This window comes from Sardina pilchardus, chromosome 15, assembly GCF_963854185.1.
Source record: "Sardina pilchardus chromosome 15, fSarPil1.1, whole genome shotgun sequence".
Taxonomy (NCBI): Eukaryota; Metazoa; Chordata; class Actinopteri; order Clupeiformes; family Clupeidae; genus Sardina; species Sardina pilchardus.
The window spans coordinates 3,994,916-4,019,983 of record NC_085008.1 but is presented as its reverse complement, the minus strand read 5'-3'; the positions used below and the strand labels follow the sequence as shown (position 1 = coordinate 4,019,983).

Genomic DNA, 25,068 nt, shown 5'->3' with positions numbered 1-25,068 from the left:
GAAATGTCCCAAATAATGTGACGTCCTACAGAACATTTGCAATCTGAGTTTAAATTTGTGAAATACTCTCATGTGATGTGATGTGTCATTATTGGGAAGTCCTCCACACTGCTGACCTGACAAACACTGGATGATGAACCACTGAGTCATGAAAGAGGTGGGCCAGCAGAGGCGATATATTAACCTGCCCACAAACACACATCCATGCCAGTCCTCACTGGACATGCTACATGCCACAATGAAAACAACTCTATTGCTGTTCTGCAGTCTGGTGTGTGTTGCCACCAATGCCTCAGAGACAGACCTTGATAAAGGTAAGGAGATTTTTTTGTAACTCTCTCTGTCAGTTGCTACATAGCCTAATGTCTGTAAGTCAGTGCTGTGAGGCAGATCATGACCATGTCAGCCATTGATTGATACTGAGCCACCCTACTTTGTGGTTTTGGCAGTGTGCACTGAGCCACTCCCAGCGGTGGACAATGCAGAGGTGTTGGAGGAGTACAGGGGGGACAACTACACCCATGGCAGTGTCCTTCCCTTCACATGTAGATTAGGCTATGTGTCGGCAGGACGGACCATGTACTCTTGCTCCAACGCCAAGTGGGTTAGAGTCCGCAAGGGGAAGTGCGTTCGTGAGTAAATATTATTGCTTCTCTAGCAACTATCCCAAAATGTGTCTGCTGACATCTATAGGCAACATCAACATCACATATCCGCTGTTTTTGTGTGTTTTATGGATAATTGTTCATAGCCAGACCATGTGAACTCCCAGAGGACATTCCAAATGGGAAATATGACCTTGTTGATGGAACTGATCTAGTGTTTGGAGCAACAATCAAGTACACCTGTGATGAGGGGTGAGTCTAGTTCTTTTTTTTTTTTACATGTGTCTGGGACAATTGGCCAAATGTGTCCTCAGCTTACACACAGGTAGGCCTAGGATGTAAAGCTTAACTAACCTAAATATATGTGCTCTCATTAAATGAACCAAATACTGTAAATCCGATTAATTTATTAACGCTCTGAATATATATCAGTAAACTATAAAGTATAGTATAATCAGTGAATAGAATTTTTAACTAGCTACTGTTTTTGTTTTAGCTACCAAATGATGAGCAGATTTCACACAAGAGTGTGTATGGTTGATGGATGGAGCAACAGTTTGCCCGTTTGCGAAGGTAAATTGAAGATTAGATTTAACCATTAGACGGATGCTTGATTTACTTGACCACAAACTGAATACAAAAAGTAAAAGCATAACCAGTAGTTGAACAGTAGTTGAGTTTAACAGCCAATCAAACAAAGTTTGAGTGCACCTTTGATATCCTTTATTGAGGATAAAGTGAAATTCACAATTTGTGTCTATAATTAGGCTACGCAAATCTCTATGTTGTTTATTTCCATTTGAATTATTTGTAGCGGTTGCCTGTTTGTCTGAGGACAACCCAAGTTTGATTGTAAGAGGACTTCCCGAGGATGACACCCCCATCACATATGGCCATAAGTTACAGTTTGAGTGTGCGGATTCAGGAATGGTCATAAGAGGAGAACAAGAGGTCACCTGCACATCAGCTGGACAGTGGAATCATCCCTTTCCTCGATGTGAAGGTATGGAATGGAGGTGTTAGATGGCTTATGATCACCCTGTTTAGTCAATGTCTATGTACAATAACTGATTCATTTTACAAGGAGTGTCAACTTTGCATTGGGATTTTGAACCTGTAATTGTTCCAGTATTTCCTTGCTCGTATTAGATTAGATGCAAATGTTTTAGATTGTCACTTGCCACAGGTGGTTGTGTGCATGCTGTACTGAAACAGGTGTATAGGTGTAAATGAGTGTGCACATGTGTGCGTTTGCTTTTATGTATGTGAACTTCTGTGTGTGTGTGTGTGTGTGTTCGCTAGTGAGTGTGTCGGGGTAATAGTGTGTGTGTGTGTGTGTGTGTGTGTGTGTGAATGTGTGTGTGTGTTTTATGTGTTTGTGTGTGTATTCACGTGTGAGTGTGTGGGTGGGGATAATGGTGTATGTGTGCGTGTGCTTGTGTGTGTGCGTGTATGTGTATGTGTATGTGTATGTGTATGTGTATGTGTATGTGTGTATGTGTATATGTGTGTCTGCACGTGCCTGTGCATGCGTGCGAGTGGGTCTGTGCACGCGAGTCTGATTGATTGATTGATTGATTGATTGATTGATTGACTGACTCTATTTGACCCTCTTTTTGTTATAGAATATGATACAGCTTTTGCACCATACATTAAGAAAAACGAATACGATCAGGATAACACAATGAATCCCAGGGGCTTATGTCCTATTTCCATCGTGGTCTGAGGGGGGATGGCAGAGCAAGTGGCAGCAAATCAAGCATCTGTGCGTGTGCCTAGGGAGCCCGGGAAGGGTCAGGTGTGTGAATATTTTTGAGTGCACTTTTGCGTTCCCTCGCAATACTTTTTGCGTTCCCTCGCAATACTTTTTGCGTTCCCTCGCAATAACTTGTATGTATGCCCTTTAAGCTGCAGGTTCTGTTTGCGGAGTGGGTGGGGTAGAGAGGGAGCGAGGGTGTGTGTGTATGAGATTGGAGTGGGAGAGAGAGGCATGTTACAGGGACCTGAGCGATGCGAATGTAGGCTATATTATGAAGATCACGAAATAAATCCTCTGATCCAAACCACTGTGCAAGTTATTAACCTGCTGCTGTTGTGAAGGAGAGAGGTAGTTAACCCGAGTCAATTCAAGTACCTCGGCCCTGGAGCAGCCAAATATAAGTCTCCCCTGAAATCTCAAACTATGTTCTGAGACGTAAAAAAAAGTTAACATTGGGCTCCGTACAGTGGCTAGCCAAGGCTATGTCAGGTTAATGCGCTGTCAACTGTCATGCTGCGCCGAAACAAATCCGCCAGTATATTGCTGTATGTGAGCCCCAGGTTAAAGTAAAACTTAATAATGTCCAGATTATCCATGAGATGAACTGCAGTCCATGTAAACCTGTATGGTGGGCTAATGTATGGAGCCCAAGTTGACAGGAACACATACAAGTTATTGCGAGGGAACGCAAAAAGTATTGCGAGGGAACGCAAAAGTGCACTCAAAAATATTCACACACCCGACCCTTCCCGGGCTCCGTATGTACCTGTGTGTGTGTGTGTGTGTGTGCATGCATGCATATGCACATGTCTACTGTGTGTGTATGACTGTGCATATGTGTTTATGTATGTGTTTGTGACTTCAAATTTCATGCAGTTTTGACCATGTCAGCCAGAGATACCTGCAATTTCAAAACCTCATGTTTGCTTTTTCATTTTTAACTACGCATACATCAAATGAGTGGTTATGGGATGGGTTGAACATGTGGTTCTCCTAGGCCCTATGGTTCTTGAGATATTCACAGAAAATGTGTCCCCCCTATGGTCATAATAATCAAGCAACTCTGAACACTGGACAAGCCACAACAGAACAGTGCATGCCTGCTTCATGCTGTTTGTTTCCCTCAGTTGTCACCTGTGAGTTGGAGAGGACATACTCCAGTGTCAACGTAAGAGGACTTCCAGCTAATGGTGGACCTGTCAAATATGGGACGACCCTGTACTTCACATGTGCTCAAGATGGGATGACCATAAAGGGAACGAGGGAGGTAACTTGCACATCCACCGGGGAATGGAGTGCCCCGTTTCCCAAATGTGAAGGTAATGCCAACAACCGTCTTATTGAAAACAACTATCAAAAAACTATCAAAGGGAAAAAAAATGAAATAAAAAAAATAAACTCCCGTGAACCAATTTATTCTCTACATCTTAGTGATTACTTGTGCACGTGAAGAAATCCATACCAATGTCCATGTGAGAGGCCTACCCACAGGAAACAGTCCTGTTGTGTACGGAACAAAACTAGATTTCAGATGCACCCATTCAGCCATGGTCCTGCATGGGGCGAGAGAGGTGACCTGTTTGGATAATGGTCGGTGGAGCAACATGTTTCCCAGATGTGGTAGGAGTCATTTGTTCTCCACATTTTACCTCACTGTCAGTGTCAGGTTTATTAGTGTTAAAATGAGCATTCTTTACAAATAGTCACATTATAGTTGGATGGTTTCTCATAGGCTAATACTATAGATGCTTAGAAACAAAGTACAACTCTGTTAAGATCTATTTCTGTTAAGGTTGGTTTGGTTAAGCAATATTCAGTAATTCAATAACATTTTTAAAGAGTGAACATAGATTTCAATAAACATTAAATTCAAAATGGCTAAAATATAGGCTATATGTGCTGTACTTGATAGCCTACTGTATGCCTTCCAACCTGTCCCACCTTTGTGTTGCTCTGTAGAAAAACCACCATTGCCTAATGGTTCATGTGGTCCACCACCTCCAGTCGCATTTGGATCTATAGTTCAAGGATTGAAAACAGTGTACAGTCATGATGACTGGGTGAAGTTCCAGTGCCCATATTACTACATTTTGAAGGGTAGGACCTGGTATCCTTCGTGGATGCGATGTAATGAAGGGAAATGGGAGAATGAATCAATGAAATGTCTAAGTAAGTACATTGATTTGCCTTTTGCCTGTGCTTTACACCAATCACCAGGGATTTGCTTTGAAAGTGTGTTGATGTGTTTCATTTTTCGTTTCCTTTAGGACCCTGCACAGTAACATCAGAAGATATGGATAAGAGGAACATTCAGTTTCAATATCCTAGAGGTGATCTACGGTATGTTAAACATGATGACCATGTAACATTTATGTGCAAACCAGGCACAATGAACAGGAAAGCACAATTTGGACAATACTGTAACAACGGTCACATGGATCTTCCTATATGTTACAAATACAACTATTGAACAAATATAAATATTGTGGGTTATGTCAAACGGTCTGTAGACAAATGTAAAAATATATTGATAATATAGTTGACCTTATTTTGTTAACTTCATTGTATTCTATTGTATACTCCTTATGATGTCATTGAATTAAAGTGGTTTCAAACAAGATCTTGTTGGGCAGCTGTCTATACACATCTGGATGTAAATCTTTACTTTTAACACTATTTACGCCCATTTGGTCCTTAAGCCTGATGAGACTGTGGCTCTGTCATAGTGGCAAAGATCCTAGAGCACTCTACGAGGTAATCCTAATGTCTTGAAGTGTGACCACTGATCTATAAAGGTATTCTTTATAGATCAGTGAGTGTGACACTTACAACAACAACAACAACAACAACAAAAAGCACTGTAATGTGCTGTATGTGTGGATACAACTAAATCAGTATTTCACTTGAAAAACTATTTCTGCCCCCCATTTTGTACAGATCATAGTTACAGATCATAGTTGTAGATCAGAAGACACCATTTTATTAGCATGAAGGCATGGATGGACTGTCAGTAAAGCAATAACATAATTCACTCATCAGTAAGTCTAGTATGCAGGTTGTTCCTGTGTTGAAACTGGAGACATGTCCATTCACTTAAGTTACTGCCTTAAACATGAGGCTAGTTTCCATTACAGGTACAGGCCCACTACCCAGGTAAAGGTACAGGAACGCCCCGCTACTCAGCATTTTAAGTTGTTTTATCTCCACTGCTTGAAGTGAACGTTTGGAATATAGAACTGAAGCTTCACAAAAAAAAAAGGATTCAAATCGCATTATATACTGTGTCAGAAAATGTACAATTAGATATTTTCCCCAAAACCGTGCCCTACAGTATTTAGTGTAACCAATTGTATTTTAAGAATAAATAGATTCATACAATTTACTAGAAAAGGGAAAAAAGAATTTATTCACTCTTGTTCAAAGCACATGGATAATATTTACAAAGTAAAGTGAGGAAACTAGTGATGTTTTATGTTTTGCAAGTGATGAAACTCCCATTTCTGAAAAATCAGCTTAGCAAGTCCATGTTTTCTCACTGCATTTAACAAAGGTTAAGATTGTAACAGTGGAAAGTAAAAGCCAGTCTGTATAATAAAAGCAATGACCATTTAAAATAATTTTAAAAAGTCAGGCACAGGCACATAAAAAGGGCTGTCTATACACACAAACATACAGATATGACCATTTGGTGAAAATTAGCACTGAGCATTGCATGGCTAAATTATTTACAAACTTAATGCAGAGGCTAGCATTTGGATGGCACAAAGAGGATCAATGATGTCTCCCAGCTTGTCTTTCCTGAGTACCCACTCTGGGACAAACCTGTAAATGCGAATAATTTGAGTCAGATACACACCATTTCTCAATATGTGTGTGTGTGTGTGTGTGTGTGTGTGTGTGTGTGTGTGTGTGTGTGTGTGTACTGTACCTTGGTGGCATCTTAGACTTGCGAGGGGTGGCTGGGACAAGAAGACTGCCATTGAGGGACCCATTCATTTTTTGTCTGACCACCATTCTCTCTGTGTCCTTCTTACATTTACGCATTGTAAGACGGTAGATGCTGCGAAGGCGATCCATAGCCTTGGGGATGTTTCTCACCTCCTAACAAAATGTTGAAAAGGTGATATAATTAGTGATAATGCTTGCTAACAGCCTTTTAGTTCACATTATGATAAACCAGCTAGAGGACTAATTCAAAGTATTCAAAAAGAAAACCGCAAAATCAGTAGGAGAGTGCAAAAAATGCCCAGGAGTGCAAAAACTACAGCTCTGTGACCTCACCCTGTTAACCTTGTTGGGGACAGGTTTCTGTCCTAAAAATTGCCTGATCTTTCCTGGCAGATATTAACTTGAGGACTCACAAAGTATGGTCACCAAGGAGACAGGCTTTCGTGAAATTACTTGGTATAACCTGGGCACACAGCTCATATTCTAATTCTATATTTTATTAGAAGTCTTTCCAAACCTTCCCAGAATGCTCCAGACAAAAGAAGAACTACTAAGGCGGTGCCAGAGCAGCACAGTTGTAGAAGAACGTGGCTTCTTTTAAAAAGATGAACGTTTGTACAAGTTTATACCAGTGTTGTATTCAAGTCACTATGAATCGAGTCCAAGTCCAGGTTTGAGTCTCCAGTGTTTAAGTCCGAGTCCAAGTCATTTAAAAAAAAAATCAGAGTCAAGTCCGAGTCGAGTCCACTACTCATCCGAGTCAAGTCCGAGTCGAGTCACTATTGATTGAAGTCGAGTCCTTATTGGTCAAGTCGAGTCCGAGTTATGGCTAAGAGTTGTCTAAAAGCGTATTGGTATTGTGCAACCACTGTACACTAAATGGAATCGTAATGCCTTGGGTCATTTCAGACAAACAGGCAAACAGACAAACAAACCCTGATGCAAATGTAACCTCCTTGGCGGAGGTAATAATTATTTGCGCACCGCAATGTCTCAGGACAGACTATGTGGCTGCTGATGACATTACAATTATAACCTAATGACATTAAAAAAAAAAGTTGAGTCTATGTCTCAATTTCCGAGTCCGGATAGTCTAAATGTACGAGTCCGAGTCCAAGTCCGGGTCATTCAGTGCTCAAGTCCAAGTCAAGTCACGAGTCTCTAAATTTAGCTAAAGACTCGGACTCGAGTCCGAGTCCTGGACTCGAGTACTACAACACTGGTTTATACTAAGCAACTAGTCATAATACCATCGAAATGAAACAACAAACTAAACAACTTTAATATCTTTGTCTCTGTACTGGCTCCTCTTACCGCTGCCCTGTGGCGGTCTTGTACAAGTAGAATCAGCAGGAAACAGGCCTTGGTGAAGATGCTCCCTCCTTTGTCACCCATTTTATCCCCTGCCTTTTCCCGGTAGATCTGGAGGAGATCCAGGAGCATGTCCACAGCATGCTCGACTGCAAACACTGCCTCTATCGTCCGGTTGTACTGTTGGGGTAATGTTTTTGAACACACATAATCATCCTTCACACAATCACACCTCAAGAGCATTACAAACTAATTAGAGCAGTAAAACAAATGCATTTGTTTTGTTGTTCTTGTTGTAATGATGATCATCATCAAGCACCAAACTGTTCTGTAGGAGGACGAAGAGCTATTATCACAAGAGGCCGTGTTCAGGGAGGCGGATTAAAACTGGCCTACCTTGGAGAGGTTGAGGAGCACTTGGATAGACAAACTGATGGTCTCCATGGAGGGGAGGCTCCTGTTGCAGCTCCTAATGAGGGTGACAATTTTCTCTGTCGCTCCGCTCTTCACCAGGTGTTCACAACACTCGGGCGAAAGTCTGGTCGCGGTCTCTGCAGACAAATTAGGAAACACAAATGGTTACTGTTAGTCCTTAAAACGGGAGGGTATTCCTAGCTTACAATGACACCACTTAATAGAAATGCTGGGAACCTTGAAGTTCAACAGAAAGTCTCACCCAAATACTTCAAGGCTAAAATAATGTAGCCAAAGTTGTGGCAACCCAGGAGATAACCAATGGCCATTGTGGTCTTATTGCGGAGGCAATCCTCCTCCTTTGCTTCTTGGTTGATTTTCCGAAGGCGATGGCGTATGGCAACAATTTTGCGGGTGTCATTCAGCTTTCGGGAGCAATGACCTCTCCATAAAGCCTGTAGGGAAATGGCAAACAGACAATCAATTTGCAGATTGGGTGTGCAACAACATAATACTAGGTCCCCTCTCCCCTAGGATTGGTAAGTGTTAGAATCGAGTAGAATGGATCAGGAGGTACCGGAACTGAAGTAGAACACGTAGAACACAATAGCCACTAATGTTGCGAACAAGGGCAAGACACACAAGTTTGTCTTTGAGACTGAAACATCAAGGCCTCGCAGTCATTTAAATGAATTATATGATGAATTATTAAGGCTTTAGTATTTCAACACCTGTGTCTGAGGACCAATTTTGAATGTTCCGTTATGGTTAACAGTATAGACCACTCATTGATATAAATAAACTGATAAAATAGATTTTATTCTTTGACATTCTAGAATCAAATAAGGAACTATAATCAATAAGCGAAATCAGAACTGGAATCGATACAATTTGAAATGATCCCCAACCCTACTCTCCCTATACAAATTTTAGAATAAAAAGTTGATAACCAAAAACTGTCTATCCATCCATCAAGGCGACCATTAAACGAGCTCATTGGCTTCCTGTGCAAGGAGTGCTGCCGCTGGCTTACCTGAGCCCTGATGATGCCGCGCTGCAGCTTCTCCTGTCGACGGCTAAGCAGCATGTTGCGCACAGAGCGCTGGATGACCGTGGCTGCCCGATGGCGTCTGGCCAACCACGCCCTGGCCGCCCTCTGGGCTACGACTACCTGCAGACGCTCCTCCAGGTATCGCTTCCGCTGCAGCTTGGTCTTCATCCACCGCTGGAAACACAAGAGAGGGATTGAATGATAAAGCGCGAGCGAGCGAGAGAGCGAGATAGAGGGAGAGACAGAGAGACTTGAGCACTGATGGAATCAACCATCAGACAAGACAGTTAATGATAAGAATTACTGTCAAATTTGATCAATTGTATAGCCTTTGGCTTATGACTCACTCCACTTGTGCCCCCTTATCACTACCAGTTAAAAGATGTGAATGAATGTGACCATAGTCATATATCTACTATTGAGGTTTTAATTCATAACCTATGTTCTTACCTCCTTGCTCACCGCTCATCTCAGAGTGGGGCTAATCTATCAAATCTCATTCACATTCCTTGTCGCACATTACTCACCAACTTTCCTACACCTCTTTCACACTCCTCTAATCAGCCTTCTGACTCTCCCTTATTCCACTATTTGCACCAAACACTCACTACTTGGCAAAAACTGCTGCTAGAGTGCAAACAGTCTAGTGTACACACCTGGATGCAGATAACTGAATGCATCTGTTTTCTCGCTGCTTTCAGAGCCTGATGGACACGGAATGCCCTCTGAATCTTCACGGCACAGAGATGGTGGTAAACTGCAGCAGAAAAGCGTAGTCTTCTTTGGGCATTCTCTGCTTCCATCATCTAGGGAAGCAATCAGTCAATTAAACCATGAAAAATGAAACATGAATCTGTCAAATCACTAACAACCTACTAAAGAACATACAGTAGTTCTGACACAGGATGAAGTGTATTTATTCACTGGCATTTGTTTACAGTCATCAGTTAGACTTCACACCCAACTATGTCTCTCCAATCATCAGTAAGGTAATGCAACTACAGCAATTTCCTGTGTATTAGCCACATTGTTAAATACAATAAATAAATAAATAAATAAATAAATAAATGAATAAAATTAACACCATATTAACTGTCCCCATGTATTAACCTCACAGCTGAAGAAATTAGTTTTACCGCGGTAGTCGGTAAATTATGGTGGGTCATTGGATAGATTAGAATGACTTAAATAAAGAAGTTCTAACTGTACCCTTCTCCTGGTGAGCCAGCCACGGCAGTAAGCCTGCAGAGTGGTGGTGGCTGCGTTCCTGCGCCTTTCGTTCTCTTTCTCCAGTCGCTCCTGGCGCGCTGCTCGGAAGCGCCTCTGGACCCTCAGGGCTGCCTCTTTGAGACGCCTGAAGTCCTGCCTCTGGGCATGGCCTCTGAAGCGGGCTTGGATCAATGTGGCTGCCCTCCGCTCCTGCAGACCATTGCATAGTTAGTAACACAATAAATACCCACATGGTCAAGATCTTATTTGTTTCTTTCTAATAACAACATAATAATAATTATTAATAACATTAATAATAACAATATTCAGGATATAGCCCAAACATTTTGTTTGTCAGCGATCACACTGTGGTAATGAGAAGGTTTTTAATTAAAATAACTAGTTCCATTAAATAAGCATTTGTTGTGCTTGCGAACATTAAACTAAAACATAACATTCTGTATGTATGCTGTTATGACAGTGACCACATACATTAAACCTCACACTGGTCTTTCCGCTTAATGCAAATACCTTAAAATGAAGAATAGAGCATTTTGGAAAATAACTCTTAATTTATGCCTAGCAACATGCCAAATTAGTTATAAACCACTGCATCCAAGAGTCATTTGTATTTGGTTTGATTTAGGGTACACATTCTCCTCTTTGAACCAGTTTATTATGTAATCTTCATTAATCCTAATTTATAGATTTCTGATATATGCTCTTCCATGTAAATAACAAATGACTAGTTCTCTGAGAAAACACTAGGTACCTTGTGAATATATTGTCTGGCTCTGTGGCCTCTCCACAAGGCTTGGATGGCAATCGCCGAAGCTTTCATGTTCAAATAGTTTTGGTGCTGCAGCCTTGTAGCCAGTGTTTCTCTCCATATCTGTTGAATGAGGCGAGTGCTCTGCTGCAACATCAGGAACCTGGACCAACCCATCAAAGATGGAAAAACTGTATAAGTCCTGCTGAAGATTCTGAAGATGTAGGCAAATGGTCTGAGGGAACTGGAATCTGCATTACCTTCTACGCTGTAGCCTGGCCTGCAGACACCTGTGGATGGTTGCAACAGCAGCTCGTCGGGCGATGACATGTTGTCTGGCCAGGCTTCCTCTAAACCATGCCTGAATCTTGACTGCGGCCTGCTCCTGTTCGGCATACTTTCTGAGCTGGTATTGTCGGAATGCTCTCTGCAGATAAACATTCGGAAAAAGAAACCAAGTCACACAATGTTTGCAAGAGGCTAAAGACAGCAACTTTAGCCAACATCTTTCTGTGAAAATACCTGAATTAAAAGAGCAGATGTCCTCTTTTTCAGGAAGCCAGCCCTCTCTCTCTGAGAGTGGAGATGAGCTCTGTAATGTTTCTGGATAACTGCAGCTGCAGCCTTCTGATGTTTCAACTGTCGTCTCACAATCGTTCCTCGGAAAGCAGCCTAGTGAGATGGGGTGGGTCACACATACATAAATACACATATTAAGTATTTCAGACTGTGTTCCCATTTCCAAATCACTTTAGCACAATCCTGTAATCATTGAACAAAAATACAGTGCCCTTACCTGGATTGTGAGGGCGCTCTTCTTGAGTCTCTGGAACCTCCTCTGTTCTACAGCCCTACGCAGGTGTGCCTGCAGGATGGTCAGACTTCTGAGAGCATGCAGGTAACGCTGCCTCTGCTCCCTCTGGGCTTTCTGAGCTCTGTAGCGCTGCTGCAGGACGAGGGCTGCGCTGCGCTGCCTGAGGTAACTCCGTCTGGCCAGGTACATCCGGACGCCCGCCTGCAGCCTGACGGCGCTGCCTCGCATCAGCAGGAGCCTCCTGCGCTGCACGGCCATGCGCACCACTGCTTGGATCTTGACGGCAGCGCGTTCCCGCTTGGCGCTCCTCCTCGCCTGCATGCTGCGGAAGGCGGACTGCAGAGTCAGCGCCGCTTGCCGTACGGTTTTGAAGCTGGCTCGCTCCTTCTGGACCTGCCGGCACGACCGGTACCACGCCTGGATCACTGTGGCCGCGGCACGCATTTCTGAGTACCGACGTTGAGCGAGTCGAGCCCTGAAGGCAGACTGAATAGTCACGGAGGCAGCCTTCACCTTAATGTAATGGCGTCTCTTCACGCTCATCTTGAGGAAGGACTGGATGGTCCTGGCTGCCTTCATGCGCTTTGCCTGCTCCCTTGCCTTCTTACCTCTATATGCTGCTTGAAGGCAAATGGCTGTTGATCTCAGATGTTGGTAATTGTGCAACTGCTCATTTCTGAGCTGCAGAGCCCTGAATCTTTGTTGAAGCACAACGGCAGCCCAGCACTGTTTCCTGAAGGACAACCACTGCCTGTGCCTCCTGAAGTGAGACTGGATAACTATGGCCGCCCGGTGCATTTCTGCAGCCCGTCGCCTGGCACAATAACCTCGGAAAGCTGACTGGATGATTATGGCAGACTCCTTCAACTTAATGTACTCTCTTCGAATGCCTCGACCCATGGTGTAGGCCCTGTAATGCCTCTGGATGATTATGGCGGATAACCTCATGGCCTGGAACTTCACTTGCTCCCGGTGTCTCCTGAAACTTGCCTGGATGACCATGGCTGCCTGGTGGTATCGAAGAATCTCCAACCTAGCCTTGTGCCCTCTGAAAGCCGCCTGTAGAGTGACCACTGCATGCTGCAGGCCCAGGTAGCGCTGCCTTTCCTCTCTGCCTGCTTTCATGGCACGATATCGCCGCTGGACCGTGAGGACGGAAGCCTGGAGGGCCAAGTAATGTCTGCGCTCACGGCAGCCTCGCAAATGGCTCTGCAGAATCCTCGCAGCCTGGTGCATCTGCTGCAAACGCTGCCTGGCTTTCATGCCGCGGAAGGCTGCCTGGAGCATTACGGCAGCCCGTTTCTTTTTTCCATAGTCCTCTAAATCTCTCCTCATCTCTAGCTTGGCCCTATATTGGTCCTGAATAACCTGCACTGCCCTCAACAGACGCATGTAGTATGATCTGCAGAGGTGTTTTCTAATGTGGGCCTGTATGACCACTGCTGCTCTTTGTTCTTGCTGCAAGTGCTGTCGAACCTTCATGCCTCTGTAACATGCCTGAATAGTGACACAGGCATTTCTCTTGTCGAGGTACTCTTGCCGACACTGCACTGCCATATGCTGAGATCGATAGAGTCTTTGACAGAACACTGCAGCAGCCTTAAGTGCAAGGAAGTGTTTCTTCTCCCTAAAAGTTAAGTACTTCCTCTGAATTAGAGTAGCCATTTTGTGCCTTTTCTTCATCTCCTGCCTGGATTGGTGTCCACGGAAAGCAGACTGGATTGTCAGAGCAGCCTTTTTCTTGGCCTTGTACTGCTGGGTGTAAGAGTTCCGTAATCTGTTGGCCTTGAATTTCTCTTGTAAAACCCTGGTGGCCCACAAGAGCTTCACATAGCATGTTCGGCAACAATGCATCCTGAACTGGGACTGGATAATGCGAGCTGCTGAATGCATCCTTTGGATCTCGCGCCTTGTCCGATTGCCTCTAAAAATAGCTTGAACAGTGGTAGCACTCTGACGAAGCTTCAGATAGTCTTCCCTGACTTGTTTTCCTCTCAGATGGTGCCTGTATTGCCTCTGTATGACAACTGAAGCCAGTCTCATGGCTTGGAATCGCACTCTTGTCCTGTACATTCTGTAGAACGCCTGGATCACTGTAACAGCCCTTTGTTGCTTTTGCATCTCTTTCCTCACCTTCATACCTCGGTACGTGGACTGGACGGTGATGGCTGCATCTCGCAACAAATAAAACTGCCTCTGCTCTTGCCGTGCCATCAGCGTGGCCCTGAACAGTCTCTGGATTTTGATGGCGGTCTCTCTGAGAACAAGGTACTCCTTCCGCTGTTTGTATGTTCTGAATGTCCTTTGAATGACTGTGGCAGCATTTAGCATTTTTCCTAGATGTTTCCTCACTATTGCGCCACGGTAATGGGCTTGAATGCATACAGCTGCAGATTTCAGGGTAGAGTACTCAAGCATGGCAGTTTTCCTGGCCAGGTGTGCTCTGAATCTCTGCTGAATTAACTGTGCTGCCCAACGGGATCTCTGATATCTGACAAACTCAAAATGCCCTCTGAGGTGGGCTTGAATGACTGTTGCAGCTTTGCGCATTTTCCTGACACTACTACGGGCCTGCATGCCCCTGAATGCTGACTGCAGTGTCAAGGCTGCTGCTCTGCCCTCCAAAAAGTCTTTCCGTGCTCGTCGGGCAACGACAACTGCCCGGTAGCGCTGCTGGATAATGGTGGCTGCACATTTTGCTGCGAGGTAAGCTACTCGCGCCTTATGAGCTCTGAAACATGCTTGAATGAGCATAGCTGCCTGGCGTTCCTTTTGCAGACGCCGTCTAACCACGAGTCCTCGGAAGTTTGCTTGGAGCTTCACAGTTGCTCTCTGAACCTGCTGGTAACGCTCCCGTTCAGCTCGACCCAGTAATTGTGCGCGATAGTGTTGCTGAATTACGCTTGTTGCCATTCGCAGTGCCAGATATCGCTGGCGGCATGCAAAAGCTCGCACATAAGCTTGGATCACTGTGGCTGCATGGTTCTTTGATCTCAACTCTTGCCTGACCTGCATGCCACGATACACAGCCTGCAACACAACTGCAGCTCGTCTCAACTGGAGATATTCGGTCCTCACCTGCCTGGCAGAAAGCATTGCTCTATACTGTCGTTGGATGACAAGAGCTGCTGTTTTTTGGGCCCTAAAACGAGACTGAGCCCTGTGGCAACGATACTGCGCTTGAATCAGTGTGGCGCACCTGTGAAGGTCTTCCATCCTCTTCCTGTGTGCTCGTCCACGCCAGATGGCCTGAAGTGTCACAGCAGCGTGTTTGAGTTCCAAGTGCTTCCTCCTGACCTGCTCACCCAGAACTTTGGCCCGGTACCTGCACTGCACAACCACAGCGGCTCTCTTCAAGGTCTGAAAAGCTCTCTGGGCCACAGCCATCCGGAAGGCTGTTTGGATCGTCAGTGCTGCCTGGTGTCTTCTTTCCAGCTCTTTGCGAGTCTGTAAACCTCTGTAAGATGCTTGCAAGGTTACAGCTGCCTGCTTCATCTTCAGGTAACGGAGCCTCTCTTGGTCACGTTGACGGCTGGCCCGGAACCATCTCTGGATCAAGAGAGCCGCTCCCCTCATCTTTGCAACCTGCCTCCGGATGAGGTATCCTCGATAGGCACTCTGAATGCTAATGGCAGAGGACTGCTGTAGCTTCAAGGTCAGGAATCGACACCTCTGGGAGCAACCTCTGAACCATGACTGAATGCTTACTGTTGCACATTTGAGCTTGTGGTATTCTTTTCTACATATATGCATGCGGTACCAGGCTTGGATCACATTGGCAGCGCGAGTCCTCCTCAGGAATTCTCGGGTTCGCCAGCCTTTATAGATTTTCTATGACAAAAATAACAAAAATGTCTTACTTTTCATTTTCAACAACATTTTGAACCACATCAACAAACATTGATAATGCCACAGAAGACAACTCACTTGTATGATGGTTGCCGCATGGTTATGGCAGGCAAGAAGATGAGCCGACCTCATGCGTTTTAAAGCCTGGCGTGCAGCATAGCGCCTCCAGGCACTCTGGATAGCTAAGGCTGCCACAGCATGCTTCTCTGCGTGCCGCCTCAGAAGGAACCTCCTCACCACAGCCTGGATCTTAGCGGCTGCCACGTTCCTCGACTAAGCAAAGAACAAAAATTAGTGGGGGGACTAAATGAATACTTCCATGATTACCATAAGCAACACAGAAAGATAACCTAAACATTAGCTAGCAACTTTTGTTGGAGGGAAAGAGCTTACCTGGTACAGCTCAAGATCTTTCTTCAGTCTGTACTTCCTCCATGCTCCCTGGATGACCCTGGCCGCTCTGGTCTCATTTCTTAGGTCCAAGAGACGAGTGCAAAGGAACGACAGGAAGCATGTAACGACCTGAAATAAGGAAACAAATCAATTTGATGTGATGAATAAAAAATAAAACTTTCACCAGAAAATATGTACAGGTACATTCATGACTCAGACAATAAGGGACTGTCAGGCCTGTGTCATAATTGGTCAAACTAGCTCCTGGATGTCACAGTCAATGTTTGATGACGGTGGTTTTATAGTATGCAACTCCATGTCTTATTACCTGGAGTGAATTGTATTGTATGTATTTGTATGACATTTTATTGTGCTTCTTCATCATTTAATTTGTTTAACAATTTTGATTCTTATCTCCCAATTTTTCCAGCAGACTCCAAGAGCTTTGCAGAAAAATTCCCTGTGTACCCATATTGGCCCTCATTTATCAACAGAGCGTAGAAACCAGTGTATATCTGAGCGCAGAAATCATCTTACGACGGGGGTTCACTTGTGATTCATCAAACTTTCGTATCACTCCAATTCCAGCGTAAGAATAAACGTGTGTTGATAAATGTGGCGGCTGGAAACAAGCGTGATTTAAATATCACGCCCCTATATTATGCTCGTTTTAATGGCCTCGCCCCTAGAATTTACGACATGAAGGTGCATCATACGTCCAAAAGAGATCATTAGTGATCTCGAGCCACAGTGACGTCCAGCTGAACCTTGTTAATTTTGACAGCTAGAAGCTGTCATCAAGGAAGGCGGGAAACTAGAGCGCTTTAAGCGCAACAGACTTTATTTTCGTAGAGAGAACGCATCATACTATAAATACATTCATTACAAAACCGTACGACACTGAAATTTGCCCTTTGAAAATTATTTAAAATATATAATTCATGAAGGTTGCGTTTGCTAAAGAGAAAGTTATCATCTCCTATATGGCTATCCAAAGCCATGAAATGTGTCAATATAATATGCTACATTACAACAAATAGGCTGCACATGTACAGGAAAGGTGTTATGCCCGTCTATAAATTCAACTATTCGACTTTCTAAAGGCCAGTTCAAACCGAAGATTCGCAACGGTCTGAGACGGTTGCAGAGAGCAGTTGCGGCGGTGTGAATCAAAAGTTGCAAGCAGTTTCAAGCCGTCGCTAAACATTCAACATGTCAAATCTTAGTTGCAGAGTTTTAGAACACTTTTGCGCAGAGCCGTTGTGACGTTGGCTAAAAACGTCTATCTTGTTCTCACGCCTAGACTGTTGTTATGGTAACATTGTTGCCGTTTTACCTTCTCATTCGGGATGGTGTTTGACATGTCAGTGGGGTTGATCATGGCTGGAACTCCTCCAAGGTATGACACAGCAAAGTTCACCAACATGAAATTACTCTTCTCATTCTCAAGCAGCTCTTTGAAGTCAACAGAAAAAGATTCTAGGCCTAAGAAAAGAACAAAGGTAAAACATTATGAACAAATTACCACAATACAAGTATACTATAAAATATACTGATGCTGCTGATGCAATCATCCAAGATTTGTAAAGAAGTAAATACACTTATTTGGTTTGCAGGTGCCAAACAGTAGACAGTAAACATACAACTAATACATGTAAATCTACTGTTACTGATGAACCACCACCAACACACTAATAGATTGTATGCCATGTAAATGCTGCATGGACTGTCCGCGCATAATGTGTACATTACAAAAGTTGCTTAATCCGCATTGTGCAGAAACACTGGACCGCACCTGCAGAACTACCGTACACTTTCTCATTCACTCTTACCATTTGGTGCCACAGGGTCAGCATTGATTGAGGTGTCCGAGTCACTGCTGGAGTTATTGAGCTCCACTCTGCCGCGGTGGCCACACTCTATGGTCTGAGTGGTCTCCTGCCGAACCTTCTCCAAGGGCAGCTGGCCGGGGTGGTAGTGGTGGACCAGATGGCAGAGAATCCGGCCATCTGAGAAGGCTACTGTGAAGTTCTCAGCCTTGAGAATGGAAAAATAAAAAATAATAAGAGGGCAACGCAAGTCACTGAGAAATATGGATTAAAGATCACACACTAATGCCTTGGGAAAGAAGAAAGTAAGATGGCTTACCTTTAAATTGTAGAACTCACAGACAGCATTCACCCAGTCCATGAGCAGTGTGATTTTCACACTGCTTTGTTTCATCTCGGGCTGGGACCTCATGGCCTTCAGTGGGACGCTTTTGTCTGTTCGAAGGGAATTCAGCTTCCGTTTCGTTCGCCATGTCCTCCTGAGGAAACTGATTTCCTCCTTCAGCTGTTCTTCATCTAGCAATACCTCCACCTTAACAGAAGAGTGTAAAAATGCACAAGATTTAATTGATTGACATGGCAAATTTAATTGATTGACATGCCCATAGCTTTATGGTGTCTTGTGCAGAGAACTGCTTCTTCAATGCAACATAACTCAATGAAACAGACGCTAGACACATGAAAGCAAAGCATACCTGGAATGCAAAGATGATTTTCCACAAAAGATTCAGAGTCTTCTCTCTGTGTCCATCCACAATGTCTCTGGACTCAATAGCTGTGCCTGCATGACAATACACCACCACATTAAACCCCAAACACAAACAAGCATAAAACTAGAGGTACCACTGCTCAGTCCTGTATTATCCTCTCCACGAAAATAAATCATGTTGGTCAATTTGTCTCCATCTCCTCCTTTGGCAACTTTTGTGTATGCTTGTATGTGCATGCCTGTGTGTGTGCGTGCATGCAATCCCTATGTGTTGACAATATAATAATAATAAAATTGCATTTGCTCATGTCATGAGGTTATGTGGTTATGTGATTTTGGAAACCTTATGTTAAAAAAGAACCTTATGTTAAAAAAGAAGAACAACAACAACAACAACAACTACAAAACACATCTATAATGTGGTCACTTACCTCGCTCATCTTTCAAGTCCACCCCTTTCTCTCTCAGCACCTGAAAGGCCAGGTCTACATTGTGGACTTTCTGGAGGCGGCAGATGGCTGGCATCCTAAGCCTCTTGGACAAACTCCAGTCCTGGATGAAGAGCTCCATGACGCGGCTGATGTGGAGAGATGAAAACTGATTTACGGAACCAGCAAGCCAACAATTCTATTCTGAAACCAGTCCTTATAACTATTCCAACCAACAACATTTAACAACAATATAAGCATGCACCTCTCAGTAAACAGATTTCAAAAGGCATAAAGCTCCTAAAACAAGCAGTCTTCGACATTTGGTAGTGAGACTAGTCATAGAACAAAACAACTTACACCAAACGAATTCCACATCGAAGGTCTGTGGCCAAGTTTCTCACAGCGAAGTCAAACTCATCCAGAGGGGTCTGGGCATGGGACACTGCTAATCCCAAGTGCCCGAGATGTCGAGACAAAATCCCTTCACCACTGAGGAAATCTCGAGAGAAAGCCAGCAAGAGACCCTTACTGGTCTATAAGAAACAGACACACACAGACACAGAAAAACATCACCATTAGCATAAAAAAAACAGGACCTTTTGCCTTTCAAATAGCACTGTGAAGAGTGACAAGCAGCAGGAGGGGGAGAGAGGTGGGGTGGGATCGTAAAATGACCGCTTGCACCACAGCACCCATCAATAGCACAGTTACACAAAAACAACCTCACCTTGAATTCAGCATCCATGCAAAACAGACAGGGGTCATGTTCGATCAGCCTCGACTCTTTGGCCTTGTCCAGGAAGCAGACCAGCAAGAGGAGTTTCTTCAAGGTGAAGCGCGACAAGGCCTCCTCGTGACCTATTGAAAGAAGCACATGACCTGTTGCTTAAATCTGCAAGATGCACAAAGCTGTTGTTCTATTCAGCGTATTTTTGATACTTGCATCATCCACATTTGGTACAACCACATGTGGCTTCCAGGTTCTTTACAGTGGTTGAAATCTTGTGATATTGGTTACATTTTGATTACGTAGTGCTAAGTGCTGGTAAACATTACCATCTCTGTACAGATGTGGGACTTTATGGTGTCTGTATTCTGCAGCGATGTCAGGGTTCCACAGCAAACGTCTAAGAATGAACATGGCCAACCCCATGACGTCATCGTTACTCTCCAATGAAATCAGCTCGCCATAAATGGTCTGGGGAAAATGGTAAACGTACATGGTGATCAACTACTCTTGTCCAATGACTTTGATGCTTTGAGAGACAATACATAATGTTTTCTGTAGATCATCAATAAATGGGAACATCCGAATTCCAGAAATCCGCAGTACCTCCAGTCCAATTCGCAGCCAGAGAGGATTATAGGACAAAAGCCAGTTCAGAACTTTTTGCCGCTCTCCTGAAATACAAAATAAAAATTACATGTACAGTTAACAAGCTCATACACCAACAACACTGAGGCACTGTAGAGGACTTTGTACAATGAGGTGTGAATTTTCCCACACACCAATGTCCTTCCACAGGTGTCGGTCCTTGCGGATGAGCAGTCGTTTGGCTTCCACCTCGATCTCCAGCCTCTGGATGGCCTTCACCACAGCCTCAGAGGAGAACAGCTGGCACGCGGAGCGACGCAGGCGGTTCAAACGCCGACGGGCTGTGTAGGTCCTCAGCGACATCTCCTCTTTAGTTGGGGCTTTCGGAACGGCAAACTTGCTATCCCCCGTTGCCAGTGACAGAGCATTCACTACACACACAAAACCATACAGGAAAATGAACCATCACAAACACACCAAACAGATCAGTTAGGGTCTGGAGTATGTAGGGTTTGGTACTCGTGTGACTGCATGATCGCTGGCACACATTGATGTGACATGACTCATAATGTCACAACCACATATAGATTACTATTATGTATAGGCTATCAGACTAAAAATCCATGCAAATCAATCCAGACAAATTACAGGTACACACATGCTGACTTTAAGGTATGTCAAGTTCCTCTGTTGAAAAAAAGCTTTCATACCACTTTAAGGTTATACTGTAGCTCACCAAACCTGTAGCGTACAGGAAAACAGTGCATATTTTTTCACATCTTATGTTTGAATGGAAGTGTCAACACACCAGGAATTTGTGTTTTTCACAACAGAATGGAAATGTCATACCAGTGAAATTGGTTATTACATACATACACACACACACACCTTTGGTGACCTCTGTGGTGACCCTGAAGTCATCGGGTGTGAGGACATAGTTGATCCACCAGGTGAATCCCCGTTCCTGCTTCTCAAGCCACCTCTCATCATAGAACATGTTTTTGGCAGCAAAGGGCATGGGGTGCCGTGGTATGACTGTTGAAAAAGCAGAGTGGGTAAGCAAAGTAGAGAAAGCACAGACAAATAAGACTTCTTTATTTTTTTTTTTTCTTAAGTATATTTGTGAGGATATGTAGATGCAATCACCTGTTTGAGCTGGCTTTATGAAGGTCAGCTGTGACTGAGCCACAGCAATGACTTTTGATTTCTTCACCGTGGAAGAGGACACTGACCTTACCGAAGCAGCTGTGTTTTTAAAACATGTTTGAACATTAAGACAAAATGTAGATGTACAATGCAGCTCTTTCATATGCAACTTTTAACAGAAGAGCATCTTTACCTCTCTGGTTGGTCTTTGGGGCTGCTGGCTTGGACTGAGGCCTAGAGGTCCTCCTAGTTGTATAGGACCTTGCGCTCGGCACTGCTAAAAATGCAAACAAACAAATAAAACAAAGAAGAATTGTAATCAATGAGCAGCAATGATTATGCCCGTCTTGCCTTGGCTTTTTAAAACTTGCGAATAGGTCACACCAGTAACATTCAGTGATACCGAGGGTCAGTTTTCTAACATTCAGTCATGCAATTATGGGCATGCATTCCCCTACTGGGAAAACTAGAAAAAGGTTGCTTAATCAAAATCTGCTCTTTAATTCAGTTTCATGAGCTAAGAGACTAAGCTAAAACTTAAAGATTCATCCAAATGGTTTACAGTTTGCTGATTTTACTCCTCAGCTAGGACCATGTCAAAAAAACAAACAAAGCAAAAAAGAAACAAAGCAACCCGTCTCTGGCACTCTAATATGGTATAATACATCATTACATTTATGGTCCCTCTAGACAGACACACACACACACACACACACACACACACACACACACACACACACACACACACACACACACACACACACTTTGTGCTTTCTACTCACCAGCTGTCTTGGGGTGCATCTGCTCCACTGTGGACCGGGCCACAGAAGCTTTGCCTGGAGCTCTGCTGGTGGTCTCCGTTTGGCCAGTCTGTGCTCTGCCTCTCTTCACCTGAAACGTCTTCTTTGCCTCCTCCAAGTCCTCCCTCGGAAACTCGTCGCTCTTTCTCTTTTTCCCCAGATGTGGTGGCAGTGGCCTGTGCACAGCAAACACTTCTTGCTGTTGCACATCTGGAACAGGAACCTTTGACACACACTGGACAGTCTCAGGTGAGTGACCTGCTGATTGGCTGGTTGCTCTGCTGCTGGAGGGTGGTGTTGGCACGGAGACCAGAGGTGAACAGTGGGAGGCAGAGGTTGGGGCACTGCCTGAAGATGAACCAGAGGGGGAGACATCTTGCCTGGAGACCGCAGAAAAGGCCACCGAGTATGTGGAGCCTTTAGGCATGCCCTGGCTGGTGTCTGGATCGATCACAGGCAGAGCACCCACATTTCTTGCAGGCTGATCTACAGGCCCCACCTGATCAACTCTCGGCGGCTCCTCCAGGAGTTTGCGCCGTGATGTTTTGATTCTGCGCCCATGGTGACTGCTCGCTGGTGACGGCGGCGCTCTGCTTTTGGTAATCGTGGCAGAGCTGACTGGTGCCCTCGCTGGGACAGACCCCTCACAGCTGACCTCGGATCTACGTTCAGGCTCTAGGGCTGGTTTGGGTTTCACAAAGAAGGTAAGCCTGGGCTCAGCAAGGTTCTGCTGAAAGGGGACGGCAACGTCCTCACTTGCCTCACACTCTCCCAACCCATTGCTTGAGACTCCTATTTCAGACTCCAGCGAATCAGAGAAGTCAAAGCTTGAACAAGCATTTGGAGGGCTCACGGGCTGACTGAGATCAGAGTCGATGATGCCCAAAGCTTCTTTCAGTGACAACCCAGGTGATCCAGGCAAGGGTGCCTCATCTGAGGCAGCGGGTGCTGGATGCGTTTTGATCACAGGCAGTGGGCTTTGATATGCCTGTTCTTTAGACCTAAATGTGCTTGCAATAGGAGAGAGGGTCTTGTTTAAGACTCTTCGTTCGGACAAACCTGCAGGAGTCTGAGGTGTGCCTGCTGTAGGCACGGCTAAAAGTTTGTCTGCAGGAATCAACATTACTTTGGGGGAGATGCTTTGATGGGGAATGTTCTCAAAGTCATCATGACATCCTGTCATCTCACGGGCAGCTTTAGGTCTCAGAGAAGGTCTTTCACTGTTACACTGAGACAGGGGAGTCTTCAGCTTCTCTCGTTTGTACTGAGGCTGTCTGGGTACATGGAATGTTTTGTTTGCTGCTTTATGTGGTCCCGCCTCCGTTTTCTTGGTTCGGTATGAGACAGAGGAATCAGTCTTCTTATTTTTGATAGAGTCCCACAAACTTTTCTGAAAGGCAAAGGGGGAGGGAAACACTTTACTTGGTGTGAAACTGTGTGTTGAGTCAGCCAGATAATAATAAAAAAGAAACAAAGCGGTCATTCTTTTCACGTGAGTACAATTAGGAAAAGCTATTACACATAATTATGCACTATCCAATATTCATCTCAACCCACTAAATACATAACAATGAGCAGTAAAATAATTGGATTGGAGTAGGAATCCCTTATCAACTACTACAACCGAATGACTGAAGGACAGGAAAACAAATGGCCTTGGGCACCACTCACTTACAACACTGTCTCCTACCTTTAGGCTAAAGGTAGGCTTACAGATCAGTCACCTTCAGGATTTAGCCATGTTTTTAGACGATTTAACAATTATGTATCGCTTATTTAGTATGTCACATGTCTGTATGTTACAAGTAACCGCGCTCCATGTGGTGTGTGGCTATGGACGAGTACTACATGCATGGATGCTTTTCACACTCGTTCTTAACAGAAAGATAAAGTTCATTGAATTTGAACGTACCTTTTTCTTTTTTGGCGTTTCCACTTTGCCCAGCAAAACTGCTTGATGCTTAACAACTCCATTTGCTATAAATGTAATAAGTTCCCTGACGCCCCCTTCCTCCACAGGCGTCCAAGTTATGGTTAAGATTGTACTCCCATCAGGCTAAAGAACAGTAAGACAGGACCAAAAGTAACATTGGCGTGTTATTTAGAAGCAAACATTCCTAACGAAATACAAGTGATGATATTAACACATGCCATGTAGAGTAACTAACTTGTTCGCCAGGATTAGATACTTATTAGAAGCCAGGAGTGTGTTTATCAAATGAGCATAGCTAATACGAGCTATCTAAGGGAGCAAACAAATCAACTTTAACTAGAAAGTAGCTACCATACTCACCTCAATTGTGAACTTGGTTTGGTCCACAGAGAATCCTTTAGATGAGGCGATTTTGTCAACAATCACGACGATTGGAGCCTCATCGGTTGGATTGTCAATTCGTAAAAATGACGATTTAGATAAACCCAATTTAACAGTTCCAAACGACACAAAAGGAGCTCTCGAAAACTTAACTAAGCTCAAGACAGGAGTCGAGTCATTGTTTTCCTTATTTGTGTCCATGCCACTGCCACAGAATTGATCTTCCGACATGTAGTTTGTAGGACTAAATGCCATCAATTCAGCTTTTGGAACCGCCATATTTTGAAACGATGTAACGCAATGCTAAATAAACCTTAGTCCCGCGACAAATAAACATAAATACATCTCAGAGTAGCACATGAACAATGTTCAAAACCTGATAAACAAACTAGAGCTGACTAT

General features: G+C 44.1%; 2 protein-coding genes and 1 long non-coding RNA gene across 5 annotated transcripts; 2 read left to right on the top strand and 1 right to left on the bottom strand.

The window, feature by feature from the left end:
* On the top strand, nt 1-4,982 carry LOC134101750 (complement factor H-like). 2 transcript variants are annotated; one of them, XM_062555526.1, is made up of 9 exons: nt 177-314; nt 450-632; nt 752-857; nt 1,102-1,178; nt 1,420-1,608; nt 3,492-3,683; nt 3,796-3,984; nt 4,324-4,533; nt 4,632-4,982. In XM_062555526.1, exons 1-9 carry the CDS (start codon nt 224-226, stop codon nt 4,832-4,834), a joined length of 1,440 nt encoding a protein of 479 aa, XP_062411510.1. In that variant the 5' UTR covers nt 177-223; the 3' UTR covers nt 4,835-4,982. The 2 variants fall into 2 exon arrangements, with proteins under 2 accessions (XP_062411511.1, XP_062411510.1); XM_062555527.1 differs by lacking the exon at nt 3,796-3,984 and having other exon boundaries at nt 1-314.
* Nucleotides 4,983-5,742: 760 nt separating this feature from the next.
* aspm (assembly factor for spindle microtubules) lies at nt 5,743-25,068 on the bottom strand. Of its 2 annotated transcripts, none has more exons than XM_062555521.1 (30): nt 24,646-25,068; nt 24,265-24,408; nt 22,335-23,742; nt 21,746-21,829; nt 21,553-21,651; nt 21,295-21,441; nt 20,601-20,837; nt 20,425-20,492; nt 20,148-20,289; nt 19,819-19,949; nt 19,449-19,624; nt 19,092-19,237; nt 18,647-18,732; nt 18,271-18,483; nt 17,955-18,159; nt 17,459-17,607; nt 16,123-16,251; nt 15,808-16,002; nt 11,863-15,711; nt 11,589-11,738; nt 11,327-11,493; nt 11,070-11,229; nt 10,298-10,507; nt 9,745-9,894; nt 9,071-9,262; nt 8,300-8,492; nt 8,020-8,174; nt 7,627-7,803; nt 6,293-6,465; nt 5,743-6,186 (listed from the first exon to the last, which is right to left on the bottom strand). In XM_062555521.1, the coding sequence occupies exons 1-30, from the start codon at nt 24,943-24,945 to the stop codon at nt 6,090-6,092; spliced, it is 9,732 nt and encodes a 3,243-aa protein (XP_062411505.1). In that variant the 5' UTR covers nt 24,946-25,068; the 3' UTR covers nt 5,743-6,089. The 2 variants fall into 2 exon arrangements, with proteins under 2 accessions (XP_062411505.1, XP_062411506.1); XM_062555522.1 differs by having other exon boundaries at nt 21,746-21,826.
* On the top strand, nt 7,732-10,004 carry LOC134101751 (uncharacterized). Its single transcript, XR_009941446.1, has 3 exons — nt 7,732-7,811; nt 9,014-9,226; nt 9,790-10,004. It is a non-coding gene; the product is annotated as an uncharacterized LOC134101751 (long non-coding RNA).